Source organism: Trichosurus vulpecula, chromosome 2 (genome assembly GCF_011100635.1).
Source record: "Trichosurus vulpecula isolate mTriVul1 chromosome 2, mTriVul1.pri, whole genome shotgun sequence".
NCBI lineage: Eukaryota > Metazoa > Chordata > Mammalia > Diprotodontia > Phalangeridae > Trichosurus > Trichosurus vulpecula.
In genome coordinates, this window is record NC_050574.1 from 131,766,326 (window position 1) to 131,785,163 (window position 18,838).

Here is an 18,838-nt window from a genome sequence, read left to right on the forward strand (position 1 = left end):
AGGGAGTCTGAGTGCAGACTGAGGCAAACTATTTGCTCTCTTTCTTTTTCCTTTTTTTTTTTTTTTTGGTTTTGTTTCTCCTTTCTCATGATTCATTTCACTGGTTATAATTCTTCATTACAACTGGACTATTATGCAAATAAGTTCAACGTGAAGGTATATGGAGAACCTACATTGGATTACATAGTGTCTGGAGTTGGCGGGGTGGGTGGGAGGGAAAGAAAAATTTGGAACCCAAAAACTTGTGGAACTGAGCGTTGTAAACTAAAAATAAAAAATAAATTAAAAAAAAAACCTTAAAAGTACTATGTAGACAGCAATTGCTATTAATATCATTATAGGTTGGAGTAGTTTAATGGAATGCCTCATGGAGGAGGTTGACTTTAGTTGACCTTTGAAGAATGGGAAGGTTATGGGCAGAGTGGAGAGGGAATGATATTCCTCCTGGGGGCAATAGTATAAACAAATGCTTACTCAGAGATGAACATAGGATCATTTGACTGGAGCTGGAAAGGATTTAGATGTCATTTAGTCCATGCCCCACATTTTACAGTTGAGGAAACTGAGGCGTAGGGGGGCTAAGTTCATACCCAAGGTCTTACTGATGGTTAGTGGGGGAGCTGGTATTGAAGTCCTGTGATAATAATAAAGTCCTCATCACTTTACTTTGCAGCATGCTGTCTTTGGGGTGTTTAGAGACAGGCCTAGTTGTGATAGAAGTATCATGAACAGAATAGTAAGAAATAGGTTGGATGGAGAGAATCGTGGTAAGTTATGGGGTACCTAGAGTACCAGGCAGAGGAGGGTTCTGAGCAGGAGAATGACAGTGAAATGGACATTTTGGGAAATTAGAGGAAGAGATAACATAGTCCAGTGGAAGAAGCACTAGGTTGGTCACCTCCGATGATATATTTAACCTTGGGCAAGTCATCAGATTTCCTTGGCTCGAAGTATCTTGTTCTGTAAAATGACAGGGTTAGACTCGATGGCCTCTGAGGTCCCTTCAGCCATGGGTCTATTAGCCTTTGATTTAAGGAAAGGAATACTAGAGACAAAGAGACTGACAGGAGTTCAGTAGATATTAGGATCATAGCAAGTAATAAGACTTAGAGTTTACAGATGAGAAAATTGAGTCCCAGAGATTCTCAGTGGCCCATACAGAATCAGGTAGTAAGTAACTGCCAGGTTTTTATCATTTGTTAAAAGTAAGTAGGGAATGGAGTTGTATTGTGAAGTGTTTTCAGTCAGCTTTTTAAATAGTACTTGAGCCTTTATGTAAAAACTCCTTTACATGAATGAGGCATTATGAAAGGACATTTATTCTACTGCAACATTTTCTTGCATCTAAATTATTTATATTAAGTCGTTGTTCTTTGGAGGAAATATCATTATTTTTCATATCACTACTCACTCCAAAATGTTTCCCATTTAGTTTATATCAGATATTTTGAAGGAAGAGTGCTTTGTAGATTTTCAGGTCTTGTCTGCTGAGCAGATTCGGTTCATCTGAAGATACGATGACAGCTGGGTTGAGTTCTTTGTCAGTTACACATCTTACCAGTACAGTCTTGTTTTATAGGCTATCAATACATGGTAGGGGACAACATAAAGGAGATATCAAAGAAAAATTGAGGTTTAGATAAGATTGCATTTTCTTCATTCAACAACATTTATAAACATCTGTTGTATACATGGCTTCATCTTTGAGCTCTCAGTTGATGTCATAAAGTCACTGTTTGAAATGATGTCAAAAATTTGAGGCATTCTGATATTACAGGAATAGAATGATCACCCTTGTATTTCTTGCTCTGTTTCGTGGCCCTCCCTCTGTTCCAGATAGATCAGTACTGATCCAAAAAGTGAGCATCAATAGTGGTTCTTTGAGTGTGTGACTTAGAATCCTGTTGGATGTTGCTGCTAGAAAGGTGCTGAGAGATCATTTAGTCCAGCATGACCAGTTGTAGAGAAGGAAATTGAGGGCCTGTGAAGCTAAATACCTTCCCTTGGTCCTACAGCTAGTCAGTAGCAGAGCCAGGACCTCGACCCCTTTCCATTATATTGTTCTCCTTCCTGCCTCATTGTGGTACAAATTTAGGCTGCAGCTCATTCTCGTATTTACATGGCAAGAAGAAGCCACATAGGTATGTCTTACTCTTCCCTTCCGGGGAGTGAGGACTGAAGATATCTAGTAGTTGCATCTATGTGACAGCTGATGATGTTTTGCTTTTTCCTTTGAAGTTAGCAGCTTGGAATCTGCCCTACAGACAGAACTTCACTTGTGTACGGAACCATCGCAGAAAGAAGATGAGGCCCCTTCCCCACCTATCAGTTCTGTGCTCTTGGCATTTGCTCTTGTTGGCGAGCTGCACACCAAACTGAAGTCCTTCAGTAAGTTGGCTACCTTGTTTCGTGAATGAATCTCAGAAAGCCTTAACAGAAGAAAGAAGATAGTAGAAACTGAAAGAAATTCTCTGTGATGGGTCTGCTCTGTGGATGTTGGGTTTTGGCCCTGGGGTTCATCCAAGTAGAATTGCCCTGTACTGATCATTTCTTTCACTGAGGCAGCCTGGTTCTTTTGTCTTTTGTTCCTGCAGATTGGTTTAATTGGTTATCAAAGAGTTATACTTTAATATTTCATGTGTGTGATTTCATAAGTGTGGGTAATCCCTCCACTGATGCAGGCTGCCAGCCCTTCACACTTTTGTGGACTGTTTAGTGAGCTGTAGGGAGCAAAACCATTCATTGCCAAGTATCTGTCTGTCAGTGAGCTTCTCTGAACCTAATTAAGGTACTCCTTGCATGCTGATGTATAGTTCATCATGTGGCCTGTACAATGAGCATTTCCAGGTTGATGTTGGACCTGCCAGAGCTTGTGCTTTATTAATATAGCCTTTGTGCAAGCTTGGTCACCTCCAGGTCACAATGAAACATTGGACCTGGAGGCAGGAATATCTGAGTTCAAATGTGAGCTCAGATACTTACTAGCCAGTGTGACTTTGGGCAGGTCACTTAAACTCTGTCCCCCTCAGTTTCTTCATCTGTAACATGGAACCTTCCTCAAGTGGTGGTTGTGAGGAACAAATGAGATAACATCTACAGTGCTTTTCTACATAAATGCTAACTGTTATTATTATTAAATAAAAATCATTAGATAGCCTAGAAACTCCAGTGGGTAGCACCCTGTAATAATAGGGGATTATAGCATACATGTCTTTATATAACTTTAGATCCACCTTTGGTGAAATGCTGATTTTTATAAATCTCTTTTAGTAATTTAAAAATTTTAGTGACTTTTAAAACTTTTGTGTGTATGTGTGTGTGTGTGTGTGTGTGTGTGTGTGTGTGTGTGTGTGTGTGTGTTTTAGGCCAGTTGCTGCTGAAGTACATCATCAGGCCCCTGGTATCTTATCCATCCCTCCATGCCATAATTGACACCCGTCCGGATGCAGTTGTCTTTCGATTTGAATCTGTGGCAACCGACTTGGAACACTCATCTCCACCTGAGGTTTTTACAAAGATCAGGCTGGTGCTGGAAGTTCTTCAGAAACACCTGCTGGGTATGTAGGCTGGAAACATTATCTCTTTACTTTGGAACAGTGATGATACATTGGGTCAGTGGGTCAAGCGCCAGACCTGCAGTCAGGAAGACCTGAGTTCAACCTGGCCTCAGACACTACGTTTGTGACACTGGGCGAGTCTCTAAATGTGTGTGCCTCAGTTTCCTCATCTATAACATGAGGATAATAACAGCACTTACCTCCCCAGTATCATATAGCACCTTGTGTTATATAAATGCTAGGTATCGTTTTTTTTATTATCTTTAAAAGATTCCCAGTCTCCAAAGTTGGGTACATACCAGGAGTCTGAATGTACCTGGGGCCTGAGAATGTGTGTGGGGAAGTGGAGAGGAGGATGGGAATTGTGCCTCTAGAGTAGTACAATTGCTGTTTCTCTTCTTGGATCACAGAATTATCAGGACCTAAAACTGCACGTCTCTCACAGTGTCTTAGGTGTACAATATAATCATACTGTACTTAATGGCATTTATTGGTTCTAGGTAAACATGAAATTAGGTGAAATAGCATTATCAGTCAATAGACATTAAATGCCTACCCTGTTTGAGGTGCTCTGATTACAAAGGAAGTCAGTGTTTTGTAAGGAAGATGTTATAAATGGTCAGTTCAAATGTGAGAATTTGTTTGCTGCATTATATGTATTTGTCATATTTTTATTTCATTGTGCAGTTTTAGGGGAGAGCAAGGGGGTAGGTCTGATAATAAATGTGTGCAAATCAATAAAATGGAAGGAAAAAGGTGGGACCAAATAGAGAAAGAGACTATGATAGCCCTTCACTCTAGTTCATAGGGTTTGGCCCTGCAGTTCATCCAAGTGGAATCGCTTTGAATGTTTTACCTCCTTATTGAGTTAGCCTTGTTCTAGTTATCATGGCAGAGTTTGATTATAATACATTCATGATGTTATCTATAAGCCACATTGGTTGGGGTAATGTTATGTAGAAAATACTATTATGTTTGCTACTATCCTTGGGTGTTAGGGAGCATTTAACACCCTAAGGCTCTTAGCAGTTGATCATAGTCTGAGACTCTTGTTTTACTACAGGGAAAACAGGAAATGAAATGTCCATAATAATGGTGATGAAGAGTGGGGTAAATAAATGGAATGTTTCAATGAGGGGAAGCACCATCACATTAAGAGCTGTGCCTACAACACAGAAAACCAGTCAATCTGTAAGCTTGTGTTTCATTTGGCAACACTGTTTTAACACTGTAGTTATGTCTGTAACCCACATTTCACATGGTATGATTCAGTAACACACTTGAAACATCTCCTGCTTTTTGATGTGAGGTCTGGTCACTATGCTGCCAGAATAATCTTTCTTGGAGAGGTTTTGCTTTCGTGCTCTTGTCTTGTCTTCTTTCTTACTTTGCTTTTGTCTTTTTCTTTTAACTTTTCTTTATGCTGTCTTGTTGAATAATCAAACACTTTTAGCTATAGAGGGAAAAGAATAAAAAACAGGCTGTCTTGTTGAATAATCAACCACTTTTAGCTATGGATTGAAAGAATAAAAAGCAGACAGGTGATGTACTTAGAATTTGCCTTCTTGGAAGTCATAAACTGTGAGTTCTTGTGAAAACAGTATCTACAAGGAGCCTGTTCTATAGTTTTGCAAGTGTGCAAAAGCAAAAAAAAAAAGCCAAGACTTTGAGAAATTGCAAGTCAGTCTCTCTATGAGTTTTCCTTGTCTTCATTGTCCACTCTTAAAAAGAAAGAGCATACTGTTATCTCCTAAAATGTGAACCACTGTCTTCCCATAGGATTCTCTCCTTGCTGGATTTTCGCGACATTGCTGTTTCTTGGATTTACTCCAGTTTGTCTATTTCACCTCAGTTTTCTTTGCTGAATTGTCATCCATATCCCATCCCCTAACAGTGGGTGTGTTCCAGGGCTCTGTCCTAGGCCTTCTCTCTTTTCACTCTCATCAGTTCCCTTGAATTCAGCTGTCATCCGTATGCAGATGACTCCCAAATCCAGCCCTGAGCTCCATATCACCTACCGATATCACCTACCGCCCACTGGACATTTTCAACTAGATATCCCATAGGCATTTCAGATTCAACATGTTCAAAACAGTATTCATCATCTTTCCCCCCAAAACTTACTCCTCATCCAACTTGTGTTTTCTGTCAAAGACACCACCATTTTTCTGGTCTCTCGGGTTCACAGCTGTTATCTTGAAGCCTCACCTTTCTTCACTCCACATATCCAACCAGTTGTCATCTTGGCTTTTTTTTTTAAGGTCTACAACATTTGTCACCTCTTTTCTCACATGCTCAATTGTAATTTAGGCCCGAAATACCTCTTACTTACTTATTGCAATAGATCCCTAATTGGCATCCCGGCTTCAAGCTTTCTTTCCAGTCCTTCCACACACTTGCCAAAGTGATTTTTGTGAAGCCTGGGTCTGACCGTGTCACTGTGCCACTTACCATCTCCCCAACCCCCCCACCTCCCTTCCCCATCCTAGTTACTTCTAAAGTCAAACACATACTCATTTTTGGCATCCAGAGCCCTTTACAGATTTTTAGACCCATCTTTCCAGCCTTATTTTACATTATTCTCCTTCATGCTGTGGCCCAACAAACTAGCCTTTTCGCTGTTCCTCATACAGGGTGCTCCATCTCTGTCACTTATGCCTAGAATGTACTCTCAGCTCAGCTCAAGTATTACTTTCTACATGAGGCCTTTCCTGCAACCTTCCTTCCCCTTGGGCTCTGTTCTAGTGTCTTTCCTCTTCATAATATCTTTATTTATGTTGAATACACTTGTACATTTTGTGTATGTATACATATACATATGTGCACATGTGTCTGTTTACATATGTGTATACACACATACATGCTTGTGTGAGTGTGCATGTAGTCTTCTTTGATAGAATATTAGCTCCTTGAGGAAGGTCTTTCTTTTTTGTCTTTGTAGTCACAATGCCTGGCACATATTAGGTTGCTTAATAAATACTTGTTGTTTGATTACATGGACAACAATGGATTGCCACTATAGCTCCACCATCAAATTTTCTGGAAAGAGGTCTATAAATGAAAACCATAAATACCGAAAACTGTCCAGAGGGAAAAAGTGGTTCAAAGAAACTATCTTTGCATGTTTTGTTGGTTTTTATTTTAAGGGATAAAATCCTAAATTTTTCTTCCCTCATATTACTAGCAGTTACTGGTTTCTGACATATTGTATTTTCAGTTATGATATTTGACTGACTTATTAGAGTTTCCCTCCTGAAATAAGTGATTCTAGAAGCTTGCTGCAATCTTAAATGCAAATATAATTTTTAAAATTATTTCTTGGAATTATTTTTAAATTGGGGACCATTTTTCTGAAATTGTAGTATGAGGTAATAGAAAACATGTTTAAAGAAATTTGATCTGCATTAATAATTCACATTTATGTGGTGTTTTAAAATTTATGTGAGAAAGTATCTTTCACAACAATTCTGTGAGAGGCAGTACAAGTATTTTTCTTTATTATTTATGAACTTGAAAAACATCAAGAAATTCCTATTTTCCTATACAAAGAAGATCAGGAAAAGAGAAGACTGCATATAAATCTGTGAATTTCCACTTCATATAGCTTGGATTTGTTTGACTATTTCATATTTAATGTGGTAATTTTAACACTGTCTTTATTGTCTGCATCCCCTTCTGAGCTTCCTTCTGTTCTTTTCTGTTTATTTTAAGAATTATTTATTGATTCTCTTTCTTTCTTTCCATATATCATTACTGTCTCTTCTTTTTCCCTTGCAAAAAGAAAAAGAAAAAAGAACAAAAGCTCTTCGTGATGACACATAAGTGTAGTCATGCAAAACCAGTACTACATTGTCCCTGTCTGAAAATAGAGGTCTCCTTCTGCACCTCTAGTTCATCATCTCTGCTAAAATATGGTAAACATGATTCATCTGAGTCTTCTGGAGTTCTGACTGGTCATTGCATTAATCATAATTTTTAAGTCTTTCACAATTGTTTTCTTTTACATTGTTATAGTCATCGTAAAATTGTTCTTCTGTCCTCCCAGTTTTCTCTTGAATCTGTCCCTTTAAATCGTACTGTTTCATTACATTTCTATACTGTAATTTGTCCAGTCATTCTCCAGTTTTTGGACCTTATGGGTTCTTTTCTGATCGTTTGGTCTCTTTGTGGTCTAAATGTGGGTCAGAGTCACAATTTAGTAACTTTTTGGGTTGTTCCAAATTGCTTTCCAGAATGGAAAGCTATTTCATAGCTCTGCCGATAAATACTGCATTAGTGTGTCTGTCCTCCCGTAGCCCCTCCATCAACTGTCATTTTAGCTTTTGCTGTCTTTGACAGCCGGGTGTGAGGTACAGTCTCTTGGGCTGTTTTGCCTTGTGTGTTTCTTAGTAGTATTTTGTAGCATTTTTTTCATCTGGTTTTTTGATAGCTTGCCTTTCTTCTGAGAATGCCTGTTTGTATCTTTTGATCATTTTTCTGTTGAGGAATGGAGCTTTTTCTAATGTATTTGAATCTATAACCACATATATCATGGATCCCAGACCTTTTTCAGAGAAATTTGCTGCAAAGATTTTTCTTCCCCCAATTAATGGTTTCCCTTGTAGTTTTAATTATATTGATTTATTTGTACAAAAACTTTTCAATTTTATGTAATCCCAATTGTTGATTTTATCTTGTGATTATTTTATTTGGTCAAACACTCTTCCCCATCTATATTATTATCATTATCATCATTTTACAGGTAAGGAAACTGAGGCTCAGAAAGGTGAAGCTCGGTGGTTACACTACTAGTAAGTCTACTCACTGAATGGTACATCTGGGATTTGAGCCCAATCCTAATAACAGTAATAACGACAGGTATTTATAGAATTCTTTAGTTTGCCAGCATCTGACATACGTCATTCACCACAACCTTATGAGCTAGGTGCTATAGATAGTATTATCTCCAGTTTTTCAGATGAAGAAATGGAGCCTCAGAGAAGTTGGAGTGACATGACTAGTCATGCAGCTAGCAGTTGTCAGAGGCAGTATTCAGAACCAAGTCTTGACTTGAACCCTCTCTCCATTACACAACAATGTCTTTCTAGAGGAGGACTCTACAGTACACAAGAGTTCTTTCTACTGTATCATATGACTGCTGTGTTTATGCATAGCTCTTTAGCAACACATCTGTTTCAGATGAGACACCATTGTTGTTCTTTTTTTAAAAAAAAATAAATTTAATTTATTTTCAAAGATCCACTTTCTCTCCCTCACATCTCTTTATTGTCTTTATAATGTTATTGTTATTGTATAAATTGTTTCCTTGGTTCTATTAAACTCATTCTGCATCAGTTCATATAAAGTGTTTCCAGATTTTTCTGAAATGGTCCCTCACATAATTTGTTTTTTTAATATTTTATTTAAATTTTTTGCATCTATATTCATTAGGGAAATTGGTCTATAATTTTCTTTCTCTGTTTTGACTCTTCCCGGTTAGGTATCAGTACCATATTTGTATCATAAAAAGAATTTGGTAGGATTCCTTCTTTACCTGTTTTCCCAAATAGTCTATTTAGTATTGGGATTAATTGGTCTTTAAATGTTTGATAGAATTCGCTTGTAAATCTGTTTGGCTCTGGAGATTTTTTCCTAGGGAGTTCGTTGATGGCTTATTCAATTTCTTTTTCTGAAATGGGGTTATTTAAATATTTTATTTCCTCATCTGTTAATCTGGGCAGTTTACATTTTTGTAAATATTGTTCCATTTCACGAAGATTATCAGATTTATTGGCATAGAGTTGGGCAAAATAGTTCCTAATTATTGTTTTAATTTCCTTGATACTGGTAATTTGATTTTCTTCTTTCTTTTTTAAAATCAAATTAATCAAAGATTTATCTATTTATTGATTTTTTCATAAAACCAGCTCTTAGTTTTACTTATTAGTTCAATAGTTTTCTTAATTTCAATTTTGTTAATCTCTCCTTTGGTTTTCAGTATTTTTAATTTGGTATTTCATTAGAGATTTTTAATTTGTTCTTTTTCTAGCTTTTTTAGTTGAATGCCCAATTCATTGATCTCTTCTCTCTCTTAATTTATTCATGTAAGCATTTAGAGATATGAAACTTCCCCCAGGAACTGATTTTACTGAATCTCATAAGTTTTGGTATGTTGTCTCATTATTGTCATTCTCTTGGATGAAGTTATTGATTGTTTCTGCAATTTGTTGTTTGACCTACTCATTCTTTTGGATTAGATTATTTAGTTTCCAATTAATTTTTAGTCTGTCTTTTCATGACCCTTTATTGTATCAAGATCTGAAAAGGATTCATTTAATATTTCTGCCTTTCTCCATTGGATTGTGAGATTTTTATGCCCCAATACATGGTCAGTTTTTATGTATGTGCCATGTCCCACTGAGAAAAAGGTATATTTCTTTCTCTCCCCATTCAATTTTCTCGAGGTCTGCCATATTTAACTTTTCTAAAGTTATATTCACCTCCTTAACTTCTTTCTTATTTATTTTTTGTTTAGATTTATCTAGTTTTGAGAGGGGGAGGTTGAAGTCCCCCACTAGTATAGTTTTGCTGTCTATGTCTTCCTGTAACTCCCTTAACTTTGGTAAGAATTTGGATGCTATACCATTTGGTGCCAACATGTTTAGTAATGATACTACTTCGTTGTTTATGATGCCTTTTAGCAGGATGTAGTTTCCTTCCTTATCTCTTTTAATTAGATCTATTTTTGCTCTTGCATTGTCTGAGATCAGGATTGCTACCCTTGCTTTTTTTTACTTCAGCTGAAGCATAATATATTCTTCTCCAGCCTTTTACTTTTACCCTGTGTGTATATCCCTCTGTTTCAAATGTGTTTCTTGTAAACAACATATTGTAGGATGATGTTTTTTAATCTATTCTGCTATCTGCTTCTGCGTCACATAATTTCTTAAAGCACATTAATGTTCCATCACATTCATATACCATAACTTATTCAGCCATTCTCCAGTTGATGGGCACCCTCACAATTTCCAGTTCTTTACCACCAGAAAAAGGGCCGCTATAAAAATTTTTGTACATGTAGGTCCTTTTCCTCTCATTTTGGTCTCTTTGTGGTATAGACCTAGTATTTCAATGAGCATCATTTAATGATCACTCATTATTGGGACTGATTCTAAATAACTGAATTAAATATAAAACCAGATAATACTGCATATGGTCTTATGGTGAAACATGAGGATGAATATCGTATTTGCTCCAGATTGACATTTAGAAACTCTTTATAGATTTTCGGTATTTAAAATAGTTCCAGAAGCTGTTGAAAATTACAGGAACCATTAAAAGTGATATATAAATAAATGGATCTCTGAATGGATTAATTCACTCCACAAACATTTATTAAGTGCTTACTACAAAAACATTTCAGAGATTAACAGAAATTGTAATTTTTCTTGTTATTATGGCTACTTAACGTAGGACACTGTGCTAGTTACTAGGCGAGATCCAAAATTTAGCCCAGAGGATTGTCATAGGAATTACTGAATGAATGCAACTCAATACATCTAGTGAAAGGACATGTCAGTGTGATCAATAGGTACAGGCTCAGAAAAGATAGAATTATTGGAGATGTAATGCAGGGTGTGGAACAGAAATATCTAGATTTACTGTGATTAAGAAGGCTTAATCACACAAAAGTTAAAGGAAAGCTTATAAAACCACTCAGTTTTGGCATGAAAGGAATAATAAAAACTAAAATAAGTAGCTACAACAAGATTAAGGCAAGGAATGTATTTGTAGTTCCAGTTTTTAGTTTCTTGCTATTATGAAATGATATAAACCTAAAAGCATGTAATATCAAATGTTGGTTAATGACCAAGTGCTGTTAGGTGCAATAAAAAGAGAGTAGTTTTCTTTGTACATCCTCCTCCGCCTTCTCCTAGTTTTGAGAAGAAAATCAAGAAAATTAATATCCTGTGTGTGCTCACCCCCTCTTGGCACACGTACCTTTTATTCTGCTTCTAAAGAACAGCTTCTACTTCAGAGTATGCTTCTTTAAGCAAAATGAGCTTTGTTGTTGCTTGGGAAGGATTAAAAGAAAGGAGGCTACTATGGTTTAGAAGAATGGTAAAGATATTCAGTAGACATTCTTTTTATCACCTTCTTGTTTATCTTTGCACTTTAGAATCTTACCAGGGCTAGGAATACTTTGGCCCTTCCCTATTATACCTCTTGCAAATCTTCTGATCATGCTACTCTTGTAACATGTAAATTTGAAAGGAAAGAATATCTTAAACACAGTCAATGGTCAATAAACATAAGTACCTAGTGAGCCAGGCACGGTGCTGAGCACTGGGGATACAAATACAAAAAAGAAAGATGGTCCCTTCCGTCAGCTTCTAATCTAATGGGGGAAGACACACAAGAAAGCTGAAAAGTGGAGTCGGGTAGCGGGGCAAACATAGATATTATGGAAGGTTGTCATGTGGAAGAAGGATTAGATTTGTTTAGTTCTGGAAGGTAGTTTAGCAGGTGAATGGAAGTTAGCAGGGAGACAGATTTCTGTACAATATAATGAAAAACATCTTGTTAAAAAATGGATTGGCCACCTCATGAGGTAGTGAACCCTGTGTGATAGGATGCCTTCAAACTGGATGGTGGCTTGTCATGAATATTGTTGAGGAGATTCCATGCTTTTTGTAGGGGTTGGAGTCCTGAGGCTCCTTCCAATGGTGATGTATGATTTCAGCCCCTTTTATGTTCAAATCTTATACCTCTTTGCATTGTATATAGTAGGTACTAAATAAATGTTCATTGAAGATTCTCTTTCAAGAACTTTCTAATAGCTCCCCATCTCTGGAGGCATTCAGAGGCTATGTAGGCATGTGCCAGGGATGTTGTAGAAAACATTGGATATTGGATAAGAGGTTAGACTCAACTTCCAAGGTTATTGCTGACTCTGACTCCCTGATCTCCTACTCAGATTATAGAATGATTCATAAGCTCATAACCCTCTCATTTTACAGAAGAATAAACTGATGTTTATTAGAAATCTTCCCAAGATCACAGATAGCAAGTGGGAGAGCTGGGATTTGAACCTAGGTCCTCTGATTTCAAATCTAGCCCACTTTCCACTATACCACATTGCTCTATCCTTCTTTCTTTCTTCTCGTGCACAATTTCACATAAAACATATTTTGCTCTAAAATGAAGAATTGCTGTAGAAGGGGAGAAATATTAGAAGATTTAGGTTATTTTTCCTCCTATTAGTATGGATCTGGTATTCTTTAGTAAATAAGGATGAAAATCTCAAAAAATAGTGAGGATTGCCAAATATATTACCATATTTGGAGCTAGTTGCTCATATAATGACATTCTTCTATTCCTCCTCTCTCTTACTTAGTAATGGAGGAAATTATGTGAATCAATGATAAAATACATACCTGTAATTTTCATTGGGGATTTTCAAAACTCCCGAAGGATTACTTCTACAATAAATTAGGTTGTGAGGTTTGTAAATTAATCATTAAAAAAACAACAATACTTTGTTTAGTGTTGTAAAATAGTAGCTTGGGATACCGTAGTGTATAAGCTATAGCATCTAAACTTGGAATATTGTAGAATATAACCTAATAGAAAAAGGTACTTGTAATCAAAAAAACAAACTTCACACTGGCAAACAGGTCATGTGGTCCTTGTCCACATCATTTTAACCAACAGGTTGTCTAGTTGATGACCAATAAGGATTTTTTTTTTTGCCTGAGACTTATATGTTTGTTGTAGCAATTTAAAATTGAGTGATTACATCTCATCAGCTCTCACCTGGACTACTGCAATAGTTTCCTATTTGGTCTACTTGCCTCAAATCTCTTCCTCATTCAGACCTTCCTCAATGCAGTTGCCAAAGCCATTTATCACTCCCCTACTCAGTAAACTTCAATGGCTCCCTGTTGCCACTAGGATAAAGTATAAATTTCTTCGGGCTTTAAAGACCATCACAACCTGGCCTCAATCTACTTTTTCAACTTCATTGTTTATTATTCCCCTTCATGGGTGACACGATCTGGAAAGACATGTCTGAGTGTCTCATTAAAGATCGTTCATTCCAACAAACAGTAGCAGGTTAGAACAGGATGAAGTGATAAGAACAGATGTGCCAAAGAAGTTGCAATGGACTGAGTCCCTTTCCCATGTGCTAATGTTCAGGCAAGCTGGCCTTCCACTTTGTGTCTTATACGTGACCTCCGTGTTACATTTTTGTACCTTCGTTGTGAGTGCCCCCAGAGCCTGTAATCTACTTCCTTTTTATCTCCCTTTCTTAGACTTAACCCTTGTTTCCTTCAAGACTGATTATACACCACACCTTTTACATCGTGCTCTTCCTGATTTGCCCAGTTGCTGGTGCCTTCTTTCACTAAACAATTTTCAATTTATTTTGAATATGTTCTGTATCTACTTCTTCATATGTGTATATTACATCCCCTAATAGAATATAAACCTCTTAAGGCAGGGATTAGTTCATTTTTGTTTTTCTGTCTCTCGCACAATGCCTGCCACATAGAAGATTGCTTTTAAAATCCTTGTTGATTCATTAGCACAGTATACATCGTGAGAGCTTGATTTACCTATAGGTGATGTGTGGCATCTGGTGAAACAATATATCTAGGATCCGTTATTTTTTTTTTTAGTTCTGAGTAGGGAAAAGTAGTAGACTCTTGGCAGGATGAATAAAAAATGGGAATGTGTAGGGTATGAGAAAAAAGACAGAGAAAAGAAATAGGTAGATTTGATAAAGAGTTGAAAAACTTTATTGATGATTCTTTGAGATATTATGAAGTACGCTGGAACTCGTGAAATTTGAAGATGCACTCATTATTGCCAAGCCCAATAATGCTGCAAAGATTGTGTGTTATACATTAACCATTTAGCCCCCAAATGTAGGTTAAAAGATTAACACTGTAATGCATGTAAGAATGCAAGAGTATTGGAAAATAGCCAAGAAAAGAATTAGTGGGATAGAGTTGGAATAGAGTGGGTGAATGGATTCTGTTCAATGAACTTAATGTCATGCTTTTGACAAATCAACAAAAAAACCCCAAGAAACTGTTTAGAGGGGTAGGTGAGCAACAGCTTTGGCAGACATGCTGAAATGGATGTGGAAATTGAAGGACATTTTGGTAAATAAAATTTATCATCTTAGCAACTGGAGAGCAAATGTCATCAAGTACCTGGGTGTCATCTTAAATAGCAGCACTTATATACACTTGTAGAACCAAATTACAGTTCAGTGGCAGATGATTATAATGTAGTTGGCTAATGCCTTATTTTTAGTTACGCTGTTTGAAGAACAGATTTCTCTGAGCAGCGAAAATGTAATAATAGTAATTGTGGAGAATACATTGTCCATCACAGTTGGTTTAGATGGTGGTAGAATTGTCTGAACTCTTTCCTTCTACGTTCACCCTCTCACCATCTTAACTTAGAAAATTCTGGAAGACTGAAGGAGAGGGGTTGTGGGAAAAAAAACCCAACAACACAGGAATATGATATAATTTCTTGCCTTGAGGTTTGCTTGTAAAGATATACCTTTTTCTTTTGAATTTAGACTTGCCTCTTGGTGATGATTTGGAAGATGAAAAAGTATCTAAGATTGTATTGGCAGAGATTGTGGGTGACATGATCTGGGAAGATATGTCTGAGTGCCTCATTAAAGATTGTTTGGTTTATTCCATTCCAACAAACAGCAACAAGTTAGAACAGTATGAGGAGGTAAGAACAGAGATGCCAAAGAGGTGGCAGTAGACTGTTAGTTGCTATAGATATATTTTCTTTTTTCTTTATAATTTGTTGTAAATTAAGAGGATCTTTAAACGAATTAAATTATTAATTATGAGCATGGTGAAATTCCTTATGATACCTTTCCCCCGTGGTTTTTCCTATCCCTTTTGGACATATTCTTTCCTAGTTATAGAGTTATTAATTAAAGCCTTTTAAATACTGATCATTTTTAATGTCTGCCAGTTGTGAAATACCTATTGATTCCATTATTTCCTAGAATGTCAAAGTGCACCCATGCATTTTAAAGATGTTTGCAACCTTGAAATTACTTAGAAATTTCAATTGAGGATGTTCACAAATAGTTTAATTCTGGAAAAAAAAAGGCTCTAAAATGACCAGGTGTATGAGTTCACACATTCTTTCCGTGTGTGTGTGTGTGTGTGTGTGTGTGTGTGTGTGTGTGTGTGTGTGTGTGCTGGTCATTTCTTTTTGCTGTTTTTGTTTTGAACGAAACTTTCTTTGTTTTACTTTTTCATTTCTCAGCCTATCTCTGTCTTTCTTCCTCTTAGGTGATACAGTCCACTGAAGAATTTGAAAATGCTCTTAAGGGCATGAGATTTTTAAAAGGAGATACTACTGATTTGTTGAAATATGCCCGGAATATCAATTCTCATTTCGCTAACAAGAAGTGCCAAGATGTGATTGTGGCAGCAAGAAACCTAATGACTTCAGAGATTCACAACACTGTAAAGGTGCCAGTGTTAGAGTTTTTATGGTATATTTGGGAAACAGCTAATTGGTGAAAGAAGTCAGTTTACAATTCTTAAGTTTTTGCTCAGGCTGGTATGATATTTAGAAATTTGTTTCAGTATACACATGTGACAGATGTGCATAGGCCTTACCCAGTTATGAAATCCCATGATTGCAGCATTTTGAAATAAACAAGTTCCATCAGCACTCAGGTTTATGACTATTCAAAAGGAAATTTTTGTGGTTTTTGTATGTAAGGTACTAAAAATGACCCTGAAAGAGCCTTAAAAAATGTAATTTACATTCAAGATCACTTAGCTCCATCATATCCTGCACATTTTTTTCCTTAAGTTTTAATTTCTTAATCAGATATCTGTTGAGTGCCTGTTATGTGCTGGGTACTTCTTAAAGCCAATTTTGATAAAAACACAACTTAGGATAAAGAGGAGTTTCTTTGGATAGATTGATTTTCATTTGGTTAGTTTTTGTTTCCACCACACATGTGATTGAAGTCTTCTGTGTGTCCCTGAGGCTTCAGTCTTTCTTACCCACTTTTTGTTACTACTCTCCCACTGTGTCCACTAGCGTAAAATACTCAGTAAAACTACAGTTTGAGGGTATGAATTATAGAATGAACAGGATAGATTGCAGGTATGAAATTGTGTTATTTTAGCTTGACACATGTATTCCTGTAGGTCAGGTTTTTAAAGTTGTTTTACTTGGTCACAAAAAATAAGGTCCTTTCTTTTCTGGACCTCAGGTCAAAACTACTATCCTTGAAAGCTCCTCAGAACCTCATATTAAATTGAGTTGTCTTTTCTCTGGGAACAGAGAATAATTTTAGATCTCCAAAGTTGCTTCCATTGCAATAACTCTTCATCCTTCCTTTATAAACTTCTTCAGTGTTTCTGTTTCTCATGACCTTGCTCTAAATACTTTCCCTTTTCTGTCTCCAATTTCCCTGAAAACTTTGTTCAGAGCTCAGCCCCATGCTCATCACCTCCTGAAGTTTCCATTCTCAAATCCCTTCATGAATCCCCCTCTATCTTCCTCAGACTCATCTTTTTCAGCTGCATGTCTTCTAATCTAGTTTCTCTCTTCAAATAAGAATTTCTCAAACTACATATTATTTGAGGATGGAATAGTGCAAGTAAGTAAATTTCTCAGATGAAACTAGCATACAGTTGAGGAATAGTCCATGTAAATATTTTGGACAATTAATGTGATATTGTAAGATGATAATGAATAAAACATCAGGCCAACTGTAGCTTTAATGATCTAGCAAGATGATTTCCTGAAGATTCTGTCCTCATATCGGGACAGAATATCCTTCATGTAAAAGCTGGGCCAGTTTCATAGCTTTACATTCCTAAGTCATTACAGATAAGAATGTCCATATTCTGTGCTGTTAAGTAGGTTTGCTTGTTTTTTGCTTGTTTTCTGCCCTATGATTGATAGTCATTAGGGCCCAGTTGTACTTAACTCAGATCTGAAAATTACTCAATAGGAAACATGGCTTTTTTTGATAGAGGAGTAACCTACATGGGACCCTGCCACATTATATGCTTGTTTCTGAATTACTTTGTAGACATTGAATCTTTTATGTTTCAATCTTAGATCAGTCCAGAGTCTAAGATAGCTCTGCCAGAACTACCAGCCCCAGATGAGGGTAACAAGCTCAAAATGCAAAAAGCGTCTAAAAGTCTGCACAATGAAATGATGAATTTAGACACTGAAAATAAACTGGGTGAGCATTCTTTCTCTTTGCCAACGTGCCGGATCAGTGAATCTGTGGAGAAACTGATGGAGCTGGCCTACCAGACTTTATTGGAAGCAACAACTAGTAGTGATCAATGGTAAGAATTCTGAAGTTTTTGCAGAAGTTTCTGACTTGTTAGAAACTGATATCTAAATCAGAAGTGTGTTAAAAAGAAAGTCAGTTGGGGTTTTGTATTTGTGGGAAGATAGAAGGCTCTCCCTTACTCAAGGTTAGCCTCCTGGGCCCCTAGCCAGTAACCACATGAACCTCCTTCTCTTTGCCATTGCTTGGGATTTCTTCCCTAAGGGAAAATTGTACTTGTCCCTCCCCAGGCCTGTCAGTATTCCCAATCTCCCATCTGTCTTCTTGCTCTGGTCCTCTTCATCCCAGAGCATCTAGGAGAGAAGAAAGATGGTGGTGACCTGCAACCTCATCATGACTGGGAAGTGACTCTATAGTGGCCAGGGTGTCCGCCCCTATGTAGCTATTTACCAAGCAGTTGATGGCACAGTTGGATAGAGTGCTAGGCCCAGAATCAGGAAGACCTGAGTTCAAATGTGACCTGAGATACTTAATAGCTGTGTGGCTCTGGGCAAGTCACTTAGCCTCTCTTTGCCTCAGTATCCTCAGCTGTAAAATGGGGATATTAATAGCACATAACTTCCTTTTGTAAGGATCAAATGAGATAATATTTGTAAAATTTCTCGTGCAGTACCTGGCAAATAATAGGTACTGAAGAAATATTTATTGAATAGAATTGGGATGATGAGTACGGTTCCATTTGTATCCTAACTCTGGAGACACATGGTTGTTTTGGCACATAAACGCAACTATAATTGTTTCTGAGCTATTCGTGCACTTCTAAAAGTATATTTTAAAAGGAGTAAATGTTGAGTGATCAGGTTAAAGAACAAGAGAGACATAAACCTTGTTTCCTAGGGTCCATTATTCTCTATTCAAAGCATCCCAAAATGTGTTCCACATTTACCACTGAATTTCTTAGTTCTTTTCTGCCCTCCTA

The 18,838-nt window shown here is 36.9% G+C and overlaps 1 protein-coding gene across 2 annotated transcripts in view; it reads left to right on the forward strand.

The window, feature by feature from the left end:
- The window catches only part of ZW10 (zw10 kinetochore protein), a 51,017-nt gene that overhangs the window by 18,487 nt on the left and 13,692 nt on the right, over positions 1–18,838 (forward strand). For both annotated transcript variants that reach the window (XM_036747518.1, XM_036747519.1), the window contains exons 6-10: positions 2,239–2,388; positions 3,366–3,557; positions 15,136–15,299; positions 15,878–16,060; positions 17,676–17,914. In XM_036747518.1, coding sequence (XP_036603413.1) covers positions 2,239–2,388; positions 3,366–3,557; positions 15,136–15,299; positions 15,878–16,060; positions 17,676–17,914 — 928 coding nt within the window. The remainder of the gene's footprint in view (positions 1–2,238; positions 2,389–3,365; positions 3,558–15,135; positions 15,300–15,877; positions 16,061–17,675; positions 17,915–18,838) is intronic.